Here is a 13342-nt window from a genome sequence, read left to right on the forward strand (position 1 = left end):
TGTGTACACCATTCAATATCCACCTCACATTTCTGAAGACCTGGGTTCAAATTCATCCCCCCAGAAACATGCATAGTAGGTTAATTGAATACTCTAAATTACTCGTAGGGGTGCATGTGACTGTGAATGGTCATTTGTATGTGCCCTACAATTGCTGGTGACCAGTTCAGGGTGTACCCTGCCTCCCGTCTGAAAATTACTGGGATAGGCTCTAGCACACCCGCAATGCTTATGAGGATCAGCAGTTCTTAAAATGGATGGATAGATGGACACATGTTGGGAACAACCCAAATAATCCATACATAAAACAAATAGAACAAATGACATCAATTGTGTGTAATAATGTGAAATGAGAATTATTTAACCTATGAAGAAAATAGGCATGTAAAGCTAAGACAACACCTTCAAATCTATCAATAATGAAACAGCAATCCAGTACCTTATGCAAAGGAATATCAGCTGGTTCACTCCTAATTGATGGCTTACAAAAAGGTATTCATTGCCAGGTGTGAGTCAAGATACATGTCAAAATGGGTAAAGCAGACAGTTGTCTCAAGAGCATCTCAATAATTGTTGCAAAACATAACAATGGAATTGGTTGTGGGCGCGTATCAAAGCATCTGAATGTTCCCGTAACCGTGGTTGAGGCTATAAAACATAAATATAAAGCAAACTGTATCACCATAGATCTGCCTCGATCAGTTGCTCCTTGCAAGATTTATGACAGAGGATTGCATGGAATAATTATAAGCATTGTCCATGTGTGGAGAGCTTCAACAAAACCTGGAATAAAGTTATTTTTGTCACAAGAAGAACCGTGAGTAATGCACTTTTCTGCCATGGCTTACAGTGCTGTGAAAAAGTATTTGCCCCTTTCCTGTTTTTTTTTTTTTTTTTTCGCATCGCTTGTCATGCACAAAAGTTTCAAATCATCAAAACAATTTGACTACAATTTAAACCCGAAAAATAAAACCCAAGGAAATACAAAATTCTGTTGTCAAATAATTCAACTTAAGGCACAAAAAAAAAAAAAATTCAAAATCTTTCTGACCCACTGTGGAAAAAGTAATTGTCTCCTGAGCCTAATGACAGGTTGGCAGCAATATCTGAAATCAAGCGTTTGCGATAATTGGTGATCGCACTGGAGGAATTTTGTCCTGCTCTTCTTTGCACAATTGTTTCAACTTCACTATATTGCAAGGTTTTCTAGCATGAACTGCCCGTTTAAGGCAGCATATCAATTGAATTTAAATCTGGACTTTTACTTCGCCACTCCAAAACCTTAAACATTTTCTTATTCCGAGGTGGCCTTGCTGGTGTGTTTTGGATCGTTGGCCTGCTGCAGGATCCAGGAGCACTTGAGTTTGAGGGTATGAACTTGATGGCTGGGGGTTGTCCAGGATTTTCCGGTACACGGGAGAATTCATTGTTCCATCCATCACAGCAAGTTTTCCTGAGGCAGCAAAGCATCCCGAGACCATTATACTGCCACCATCATGCTTCACTGTTCGCATAATGTTCTTTTTGTCAAATCCTGTGCCATTTTTTGGGTAATTTCTTTGGATTGCGGTATCATGCATTCTTGAGTTTTTGTTGGCTACTTCATTTTCTCTGACAAATTCTATTTAGGTGATTTCTTGATTCAACAAGTATTGTGGTAATTGGGTTTGGGTGTGACTTGTGAAATTGAACTCCCCTTTCCCAAATTTGTGATTTGTCACAGTGATTTTTTTTGATTTAACAAGGGGTGGGGGGCAATTACCAATTCACAGGGGGTCAGAAATGTTTGGATTTTGTTGTGCCTTAATTAATTGAATTGTCATTTGAAAACTGCATCTTTTTATTTGGGTTTGAGTGATATTAAAATTGGTTTGATTTAAAATTTCTCTCCATCCATCGGTCCTCACAAGGGTCCCTGCCTCATGCCCGTTGACAGCTGGGATTGGCTCCAGCACTCCCGTGACCCTCGTGAGGATAAGTGGCTCAGAAAATGGATGGATTTGACATCTTTGTGTGTGATATACAAAAATAAAACAACACAAATTCGGAAGGTGGCAAAGCACTGTATATGCACACTTACCACACAAGATTCCATTGCTGAAAAAAAGCATGTCAAAGCTCGTTTAAAGGAAGACTCTCTCCAAAATTATAAGAATGGGAGCACACATTAAAAGTTAGTAGATGAGGGTTCAGTGTTTCTTTTAATGCCAACATTATCCACAGATTTCCCCTAGAAACATTTCTAAATTGGAAAAGTATTATCGAAATTTCTCTTTCGCTCAGATATTCCACTGAGCCCAGCTAAAAAACTGACAGCCATCCAGCGTTTGCCACGCCTGCAGTGCTTGCTATTGTGACACCCCATTGCATGTTGATACATTTCACCGACAGAAAACGTCCACTATCTGATTTTGTAGCCTATTTTTGTGAAAAATAATTACAATCAAAACAAAAATAGCATGATGTGCAATGTTCAAGCTTGTGCGGTTGAGCCAGATTATACACAACCGGCACTTGATGTGTTGAAGAGGGGGCGTGGCACTAACAATGAACTATAGTCCCATTATATGGACTGTGGAGATTTGTTTGATGCTTTTCTGAGGAGCTGGTTTTAGATGTAGAGAATATACAGCAAGTATGGCCAAACCAATATTTTCCCCAAAATCTACGTTTGAGTAAGAATATACATAGGCAGAACTTGACATGTTGAAGAGGGGCATGGCGCTGACAATGAACAATAACAGTCCCATTATATGGATCATGGAGATTTGTTTGCTTTTCTGAGGATTTGGTTTAGATGTAGACAATATACAGCAGGTGTGGCCAGACTTTTTTTTTTTTTTTTACTCCAAGTTGTACTTTTCCAGAAGCCATTCTCTCGCGGCGGTAGGGATGGCGAGGGGTTGAGGGGTATGCACGCGCGCATCGCCGTAAATAGTAACTGGGAAATGTGTGCTTACACGTATATATGCATCCATCCATTTTCTTAGCCGCACAATGATCGCAGGAGTGGTGGAGCATATCCCAGCTGTCAACGGGCAGCAGGGGTTGCGGGCACACATGCAGACACTGGGAGAACATGCAAACTCCACACACGGAGGTCCAGGATTAAACAGCTACACCACCATGCCGCCTCATTAAGTATGTTGTTGCTTCTACAGTACCAGCACGAGAGGCTACAACTAAGCGGCTAATAACCAGTAATGACTCGATGCGTGCAAATTTCCCCGGCTGATGAACAAGCCTCAACTGTGACAGCCACAGTTTTATCCTGTCAGGTTGACCTCAGAGGAGGTTAAGAAGGACAAATTTGGGTGGGTTTTCTCAGATTTGTTGCAGTTTGGTGCAGAACACGTCGGCATCTTGGCTTCGCTTAGAACGAATGGTCTGTAATGCTAAGCACTGCTGATGTCAGGGGTGGCGTCAAGGATGTTTCTTCCTGGTCTGGGTGTGAAAGATGGCACATAACCAGATTTTGCTTGGATTTCAAAAATGTTCTTTATTTTCAATTTTTTTTTTTCAATCATTGTCCAAAATGTATGTAATAATATTATTTCACATTAGAGGTTTCTTGTACATATTAGGGTTAGAATTATGGGGTGAGTCTTCCTTTAAAGTTTGTTGTACTACAACTGGAAGAGCCAATTAAATACTGGGAGATTAAAATCTCGTTTGATGAGACCAAAATTGAACTCTTGTGATGCACATCATATGTATGGACCGCGATGAGAAAAGTGGTGATGTGTTTAATACTTTTTTCAGCCACTGTTATGTGACCTGTGGTTGGCTTGCAACCTGTTTAGGGTGTACCCCACCTCCTGCCTGCAGTTAGCTTGGATGGGCTCCAGCATGACACTGTGAAGGATAAGCATTACAGAAAATAGATGGATGACAATGTGACTTTTGGTTGTTATTACTTCAAATCCACTGTGGTGGTTCATCCAGATGCCAAATTATGAAAACTGAATGTTTTTTCTGTAGTGCACAATGCTTTAATTTTTTCTTACAATTCTATTTTTTCCCCAATCTTTGACAGCCTACGTACATCTGAAACAAGTTACCTGAACGAGGCATTTTCTTTCTACTCAGCCATCCGACAGCGATCTTACTACTATCAGGTTAACAGAGAAGACAGGTTTGTTGACAAAAATTAGGTGAAGTACATTTTCGCCTAAGATAGCAGTATTGTATCTTGCTGTTCTTTTTCCCCCTTCATCTTATTTTTAGCATTATCATGCTCTTGCATGTCTGCCATTCTCTGCATTTTATGATCAAATGCTAGCAAGTCGCAAGCTTTCCTTCATCACATTCGTAAACCTTCTGTTTGACCTTCTTTGCATTCTACTTGATGGCTCAATTTTCAGCTTCATCTTTCTGCTGATCTATTTACCGTCCCTCCTCCAAACCTTCCACTCTGTGCTGTCCTTCTGATGAGCTAATTCCTATTCCTGTCCACTCTTGTCACTCCCAAAGAAAATCTCTGAATTTTTATAACCTCCAGTTCTGTGTTGTTATTGCTACCGCCTCCAAGGCCTGTTTGGCTACTATTTTACAATTCTATTCTTTCACTTCAGCTGGTACAATTCTGTCACTGATCACCCTTTACACTTTCCTCAACCTGCTGTAGCCTGCCTGTACTCTTGTCACGTCTATTCCACACTTTCCAATACTCTGAACCGTCTACAGTGGAACCTTGTTTTAGGTATTAATAATTTGTTGTATTAACATTTGTAACTTGAAACATTCGTAAACCAAGAAAATGAATTGGTTGATTTAGGATCAAGAAACCGAACCAGGGAAACTTTAGAAAATTAATCTGGAAGTGGGATTTAATATTGGGCCTCATTCATTCATAAATCCATAGAAAAGTTCTGCGCAGAAGTTGAACATTTATGCAATACTACAGTGCCATGAGAAAGTATTTGTCTCCGTCCTGATCGATAGCATACGCACAGTGGTACGAAGAAAACTGGCCAGTAAACACCACTATGTACCTGTCATGAATCTAACTGCATTCAGTGCCGTGAAAAAGTGTTGACCCTCTTCCTGATTTTTTTTTCATTTTTTTGCGTATTTATCACACATAAATGTTTCACATCACTAAACCAATTTTAATAGGGACAACCAAAGGAAATTAAAAAAACCCAGTTTTCATATGACAATTATAGTCAATTCAATATATTAAGGCGCAAAAAAATTTGAAAACTTTCTGACCCTCTGTAAAAAAACAATTAACCCCTTATCTTAATAATGTGCACCCTAATGTTCCGTCCCTCCATTGCTGAGGCGGCCGACCAGAGCTGTTGCCATAAGGTGGTCCGTGCCTTTTGTGGCGGCAAACCCCGAACACGTTGGTGGACACCAACAGTGAGGGATGCTGTCACGCTGAAGAAGGAGTCATAAAGGCATTTTTGGCCTGTGGGACTCCCGACGCAGCTGATAAGTACCAGCTGGCCAAACGGAATGCAGCTGCGGGGGGGTCACTGAAGCAAAAACCTGGGCGTGGGAGGAGTTCGGTGAGGCCATGGAGAATGTCTTCAAGATGGCTTCGAGGGAATTCTGATCCACCATCCGGCGTCTCAAGAGGGGGAAGCAGTGCACCGTCAACACTGTATATAGTGGGGATGGGCACTGCTGACCTCAACTCGGGATGTTGGGATTCGGTGGGGAGAATACTTCGAAGACCTCCTCAATTCCACCAACAAGCCTTCCCATGAGGAACCTGAGTCTGGGTTCTCTCAGGCAGGTTCTTCTATCTCTGGGGATGAGGTCCCTGAGGTGTTTAAAAAGCTCCTTGGTGGCAGGGCTCCAGGGTGAGATGAGATTCGCCTGGAGTTCCTAAAGGCTGAGGATGTTGTGGGCCTGTCCTGGTTGACACACCTCTACAACATCACGTTGACATTGGGGACAGTGCCTCTGGATTGGCAGACTGGGGTGCTGGTCCCCTTTTTTAAGAAGGGGGACCGGAGGGTTTGTTGCAACTATAGGGGGAATCACACTCTTCAGCCTCCCTCGTAAGGTCTATTCAGGGGTGCTGGAGAGGAGGGTCCGTCAGAGAGGAGGAGCAATCTGGTTTTCGTCCTGGCCGTGGAACAGTGAACCAGCTCTACACCCTTGGCAGGATCCTCGAGGGTGCATGGGATTTCGCCCATGCGGTCTACATGTGTTTTGTGGACTTGGAGAAGGCGTTCGACTGTGTCCCTCGGGGAGTCTTGTGGGGGGTTTTCGGGAGTATGGGGTACCAAACCCTCTGATAGGAGTTGTTTGACAAGGTCCCTCTACGACCGCTGTCAGAGTTTGGTCCGCATTGCTGTCTATAAGTTGGACTCATTTCCGGTGAGAGTTGGACTCCGCCAAGGCTGACCTTTGTCACTGATTTTGTTCATAACTTTTATGGACAGAATCTGTAGGTGCACCTGAGGCATAGAGGGTCTCCGGTTTGATGGCCTCAATATCATATCTGTGCTCCTTTGCAGATAATGTGGTTCTGTTGGCCTCATCAAGCCGTGAACTCCAACGCTCACTGAAGCGATTCGCAGCCAAGTGTGAAGCGGCGAGGATGAGAATCAGCACCTCCAAGATCCCGGATACAAGCAGTCGGAATGAATTTCCTCCACAAGGTGTCCAGGCTCTCCCTTAGAGATAGGGTGAGAAGCTCGGTCATCCGAGGTGGGCTCAGTGTCGAGCCGCTTCTCCTCCACATTGAGAGGAGCCAGACGAGGTGGCTGGGGCATCTGACTCTGATGCCTCCCGGACGCCACCCAGGTGAGGATTCTCCACGCGTGTCCCACTGGAAGGAGACCCCGGGAACGACCCAGGACACGCTGGAGAGACTGTCTCTTGGTTGGCCTGGGAATGGCTCGGGATCCCTTCAGAAAACTTGGAAGAATTGGCTGGGGATTGAGAAGTCTGGGTGTCCCTTGTGAAGCTACTTCACCCGCGACCCGACCCGGGGAAGCGGTAGAAAATGGATTGATGGATGTTTAACATAGACACCGACAACTTACAATCGTCATGTTAATCAATTATAATTAATTTCAATGTTAAATTAAAGAACAGCATGCAAGAGCCTGACAAAAACAATTTAAGAGCTGAGAATGAGTAAGAGAGAGGATGACTGAATATTTTAATATACATTGTAAGAAATACATATAGCTAGCATAGGGCAATTTGGAGATGAGATTTATCTAATTATTGTTCGAAGTGAAAGGAACTGTGTGAGCCATACATCTGGGAGATGGTTCAAATTGACAAATTTATTTCAGCTGTTGAAAAACATTCATGGAGTGTTTAATAATAAAAAAAATTCTGAGAAGGGTTGCGTCAGGAAGGGCATCCGGCGTAAAAATTGTGCCAAACATATTTATGCGTTCATCTGAGATGATACGCTGTGGCGACCCCGAAAGGGACAAGCCGAAAGGAAAACAACATTAATATTCGATATTCAATACAAACAATCTACGTAAACCCCCCCGATCCGTGGGAAAATTGTCAAGGATTGACGGTCCGCAGTGATAAAAAGGTTGGAGACCACTAAAAATTTTGTATGATTGTTCAGAACTGCTGTTATTTGTACAACAACAATTTCTACAACTATTTTGTCTCGTTTAACATTCATGTTGACAATAACGTGAACAAAAAGAAGTCTGCAATACTGTACGTATTTGACGTCTCTCAACATGTGAAGAGTCCAACCCACATTTATGGTGACATCTGTGACCTGGTCTTCTCTAAGGATGTTGAAATTACGGATACGGCTATTTCTGACCATTAATTGTGTGCTCTTTATTAGACAAATCTGTAACAACACACAATGAATTCGTCTCCTCTAGTTGGTGCCGCCTCAGTACGACATACTTGAGTACGAAGAACAAGAGACAGTCAATAGTCATTCATAGGGAAGTTTTTTTTTTCCTTATGCAAAAATGCAGAGTTGAATTACTGATTTTCCCAAAAGTTCAGTCAACCTTTATCTTTTAAGGAAAGAAACCCAAGAACACCACCACCAGGTTTATGGAGATCACAGCTGTGTAAAAAATTGTGAATACTAACACGTTTGATGAATTTTGGCGGGGGAAAAAAAAATCAAAAACAATCTCAAATGTCTTTAATGCTCGCGGTTACTTAAACTAAGACAATCTTGAGGAATATCAAACAGAATTTGCGCAATGGTAAAAATCTCAAAATCAAAGACCATAGGTAGGAAAAAATTTAAACTCCATATTGACTGTGACATGAACAATACAGACAAAGTCTCTAATTTTAACCAAGAGTTAGACAGCAACAATTTTTTGAAATTATCTATAAAAACCTTAACAATACTCACTCTTTTTGCTGTGGTTGACGAGTTCACACAAATGATAGTCATTGAAGCCACCCAGGAAAAACTTTATTAGCTTGGCAGAATGTGATGAAATTGACCAAGACACTGTAGAGAGAACTGTGCCTCAGTCAAAACGTTCTACGACCCATCTTCACCACCATCTGACTTTTTCAAAACTATTGTAAAGTCTGTGCTATCTGGTTTGCAGCAAATAATCATTTGCTCACTTCAGTCATGTGAGTTTCTTAAAGCTTTTAAAATAGTAGTCTTGAAAACCTTAATATTGCCTATGATAGATATGTAGATTACAGTTATATTTAGTAGTGTCTTGAGGATGACTACAGTTCATAAGTGGGATGAGAAAATTTCTTAAATTAGACCACAGAAAAACTATTCATAACCAGCCCAGTTAAATACTGTAATCACAAATGAAATAGTGGAGCACAGAGTCCAAATCAAACTTGTTGAAGAACCATTTAGCTGGTATACTGCAAAAGAATGGAATACGTTGCCAAAAAAAGTGACATCACCCCCAACTGTGAATGTTTTTAAGTCCCTGTTAGTGAATTTACAATTTTAAATATTTCTTCCACTGTATGTTTTTTTTTTTCTTTGTTCCAAATGTTTGAATCCTTTTTTCCCCTTTATTTTAAATGCTTTTAATCATGGTAAGCACATTGAGATACCTTGTGTATGAAATGCACAACTTAAATACGTTTGTCTTGCTTTGATTTAATTGGCTTGTGCCTAGGGAGTGCATTGTCCTCAGTTTTTCCTGGCCTTTCCTTAAAAAAAATCCCCCTTTTTTTTTTAAGCATTTACACGCAACAACAGCCTTTAAGACAGATTCAGAGTTATAATTTAGAGCAAAAGACAAAGATACTACACTTACGAAAATGCATTACACACAGACCGAAACAAACATACATAATGCGAAAAGCACAACACAAATCCTTTCCCTCATCCATGTCAAATATAAATCAAACAGTATCAAATCAAGGTAATACGAAAATTTTGTGTGTATCTCGAATTTTTTGTAAACTAGGTCATTCATAACAAGGGTTTCCACTATACATAAACACCTGCAGCTTTTCTCTTTGACTAATTGTAGCCTGTGTGGACTGTGGACCCACCAAAGACAGTATTGTGTCCTAGCAATACAAAAACATTTGATTTTTACACCCAACTCTCAAAATATAGTCGATCAGAGAAATGTTAAGCTAATTGCTAAATGTATGTGCACCATAATTTATTTTTCTAATGTTTTTTGCAATATCGGAAAAATACTATTTTTCTTTAAGGAATCAGACGTATATATAATAATAAATTTAAGGGGTTTTGAAAAAGAAATTGCATAATTTCCTTGGAGTGTATCATATGCCTAACCTCTCATTGTCTTTTCTTCTCTTAGGCCAGAATTAGTTGTGAAAAAGCTTCGATACTATGCCCGATACATAGTTGTCTGTTTACTGCTGAACAAGACGGACCTGGTCAAGGTTTTGGTGAAGGTACGATAGAAAAACATAAAATGTCTTGACTGGTTTGTACAGAACTCTCCAAGTAAATATTTTCAATATTTTCTCTCTCTCTCTCTCTCTCTCTCTCTCTCTCTCTCCTCTCTCTCTCTCTCTCTCTCTCTCTCTCTCTCTCTCTCTCGTTTGTGTGTGTGTGTGTACATTGTACAAAGCAAATGGAAAAACAAAAAGTTCAAAGCATATACAAAAAGAGACTTTGTAGGTTTGAGACTGTTGTGCTTGGTAAACATGAACATTGGACGGGATTACAGTTGTTGGGGAAAGAAGCAAATAATTAAAAAATGAATACAGTAATCCCTCGTTTTTCGCGGTTAATTGGTACCAGACCCACCCGCGAAAAAGGAAAAAAAATTTCTGTCCTAATGTATGCTGGTGTTTATTTACTTATTTTGCTTCATCGGTCCATGTCGTCTTGCTGGAGATGCTGCATCATTATACCCTATCAATGCGGCTTCCTGCTACAGTACTGTACTAATGTATGCTGCGGTTTTTTTAAAAAAAATTTTTTGCTTCATTGGTTCATGTGGGGCGGCACGGTGGATCAGCTGGTAAAGTGTTGGCCTCACAGTTCTGAGGTCCCAGGTTCAATCCCTTGACCTGCCTGTGTGGAGTTTGCATGTTCTCTCCCGTGCCTGCGTGGCTTTCCTCTGGGTATTCCAGTTTCCTCCCACATCCCAAAAAAAAAAACATTAATTGGACACTCTAAATTGCTCTTTGGTGTGATTGTGAGGCCGGATGTTTGTCTCCATGTGCCCTGCGATTAGCTGGCAACTAGTTCAGGGTGCACCCCGCTTCCTGCCAGTTGACAGCTAGGAGAGGCTTCAGCATTCCCCGGGTCCCTTGTAAGGATAAGCGGCAAAGAAAATGGATGGATGGTCCTTGCGGTCGCACTGGGGATGGCGCATTAGTACGTAGGAATCTGTTTTTTTTGGGGGGGGGGAATCCACAATGCACTGAATCTGCGATAGGTGATCCACGAAATAGAGAGGCATTACTGTAGTATCAATAAGTCGATCCATCAATTTTCTTACACTTATCTGAGGTCCCTTCACAAGGACAATCGCTTGATCAGAGAAGCCCAGATTTCCCTCGACCCAGCCACTTCATCCGGTTCCTCGAGGACCTCGAGGCATCCCTGTGGTCTCCTCTCAATGGGATGTTCCCAGAACAACTCACCATGGAGGCATCCTTATGAGCCACCTCATCAGGGTCCTATCAGTACGGAGGAATATTGTTGCTACTCTGAGCCTCTCACGGATGACTGAGTTTCTCACCAGAGCCCGAACACCCCCTGGCGGGAACTCATTTCACCTTCATGTGTCTGGATTTTGGTATATTGTATATGACTCACAGATCATGACCAGGGTAGAAACGTAGATCGACCGGTAAATCAAGAGCTTCGCCTTTCAGCTGAGCTCATTCTTCACCACAACAGACTGATACAAATTCTGCATCATTGCAGATGCTACACCTGTAAATTTCTCGTTCCATTCTTTCCTCAATCGTGAACAAGACCCCAAGATATTTTAACTCGTCCACTTGGGGCAGGATCTCGTCCCCAACCTGGAGAGGGCACTGGACCCTTTTCTGACTGAAGACCATCGTCTCAGATTTGGAGGTGCTGATTCTCATCTCAGCCGCTTCACACTTGAATATAAACCACTCGAGTGAGAGTTGGATATGACGTCTTGCCAACAGAACCACATCATCTACAAAAGAAAAAATTACGCCACAAAACTGGACTCCCCTTAGCTGCTTCTAGAAATTCTGTCCGTAAATGTTATCAACAGAATCTGTGCCAAGGGCACCTTTGGTGGATTCTCACTCTCACCAGAAACGGACCCGACTTACTACCGGCAGTGCAGACCTAACTCTGACACTAGTTTGTACGCTGATCAAACCCTAACAAGGTGTTTGGTAACTATACTCACAAAATATCCCCACAAGACTCCTCGAGGGATACAGTCAAACGACTTCTCCAAGTCCACAAAACACATGTAGACCTGCCTCATGCAGCCTCGAGGACAATGCCAAGGATATATAGATGTTCCATGGCCAGGATGAAAACCACACTGCTCCTCCAGAATCTGAGATTCCACTTCCGGATGGACCCTCCTCTCCAGCACCCTTGAATGGGCTTTACTAGTGAGGCTGAAGAATGTGATCCCCCTGTAGTTGGAACACAGCTTCCAGCCCCCTTTCTTAAAACAGGGGACCACCCTCTCACTTTGCCAATCTAGAGGCACTTCCCACAATATCCACACAATGTTGCAGAGGCATGCAACCAGGGCAGCCCCCACAAAATCCAGAACCCTAAGGAATTGGAATCTCATCCACCCCGACTCAGAGATCCCATACTCTGCTTCTTAATGGGAAGGTGTGTCAGTGGAATTGAGGTGTTTGAAGTGTTCTCCACACTGACTCAACATCTCAAGTCAAGGTCAGCAAGCACTCCATCCCTGCTGTACACAGTGTTGATGGTACACTGCTTCCCCCTCCCAAGGTGCTTGAATTTCCTCGAAGCCAAAAGGAGGTCGCTCTCCATGGCCTCACTGAACTCCTCCCATGCATGCGTTTTTGGCTCAGCAACCACCAAAGCTAAATTCTTTTTGCCCACCAAACCACCACCACACCATCAGGATCCTTAGGAGGGTCACAGGAAAAAAATGTCTGATCGGACTCCTCCTTCAGTTTAAAGCATCCCTCAATGCTAGTGTCCATCAAAAGGTTCAGGGGGTTGCTTCCACAACAGGCCATACAGCCACCTTATGGCCAAATCTCTTCTACCTCAACAATGAAGACTCTGCTAGACATTCAAAGGAGATATGTTTGGGCCTGCCAGGTCAGACCAGCATCTTACCATTTGAGCCAACACACTATACCAGGTAATGACCAGCACCACTCCTCTCTTTACCTGAATGTCCAAGACTTGCAGCCTCAAGTCCGATGACACAACCACAAAGTCAATCATTGAACTGCGGTGTAGTGTATTGGTGCCAAGGGCACATATGGACATCATTATGCTTGAAGATGGTGTTTGTTATAGACAATCCGTGATGAGCACAATATGTCCAATAACAAAGCTCCGCACAGGTTAAGATTGGGCGAGAGGGGTGGTTGTTCCTCTTCATCACTCCCTTCCAGGTCTCACGATCATTGCCCAAGTGAGCATTAAGGACCCGTACCCCAAACTAAAGGCGGAGGGAGGCTACCCTCTTTTCCGCCTGGGTCAACCCAAAGGAACAGGCTCCAAGCCGGCGGCAATAAGTATACCCCACATGCTTAGTGCCTATCACTGTTGGCAACTCCAGAGTGGAAGAGAGTCCAACACCTCTTGAGAGGACTGGTACCAGAGCTATGTGCTATGTGTGGAGGAAAGCCCGACTATGTCTTGTTGGAAGTTCTTGACCTCACAAACCAGCCCGGGCTCCTTCCCTGCCAGAGAGGTGCCCTTCCATGCCCCTAGAGCCAGCTTTTGTAGCTG

The 13342-nt window shown here is 42.6% G+C and overlaps 1 protein-coding gene across 3 annotated transcripts in view; it reads left to right on the top strand.

Moving 5' to 3' along the window:
- scai (suppressor of cancer cell invasion) overlaps positions 1-13342 on the top strand; it is a 188826-nt gene that overhangs the window by 40026 nt on the left and 135458 nt on the right. For all 3 annotated transcript variants that reach the window (XR_009792230.1, XM_061800572.1, XM_061800573.1), the window contains exons 5-6: positions 4037-4135; positions 9735-9831. Coding sequence is in view for 2 of the 3 variants with exons in the window: in XM_061800572.1 (XP_061656556.1) it covers positions 4037-4135; positions 9735-9831 (196 nt within the window). In the remaining variant the exon portion in view is untranslated. The remainder of the gene's footprint in view (positions 1-4036; positions 4136-9734; positions 9832-13342) is intronic.

The sequence above is a fragment of the Syngnathoides biaculeatus genome, chromosome 17 (genome assembly GCF_019802595.1).
Source record: "Syngnathoides biaculeatus isolate LvHL_M chromosome 17, ASM1980259v1, whole genome shotgun sequence".
Lineage (NCBI taxonomy): Eukaryota > Metazoa > Chordata > Actinopteri > Syngnathiformes > Syngnathidae > Syngnathoides > Syngnathoides biaculeatus.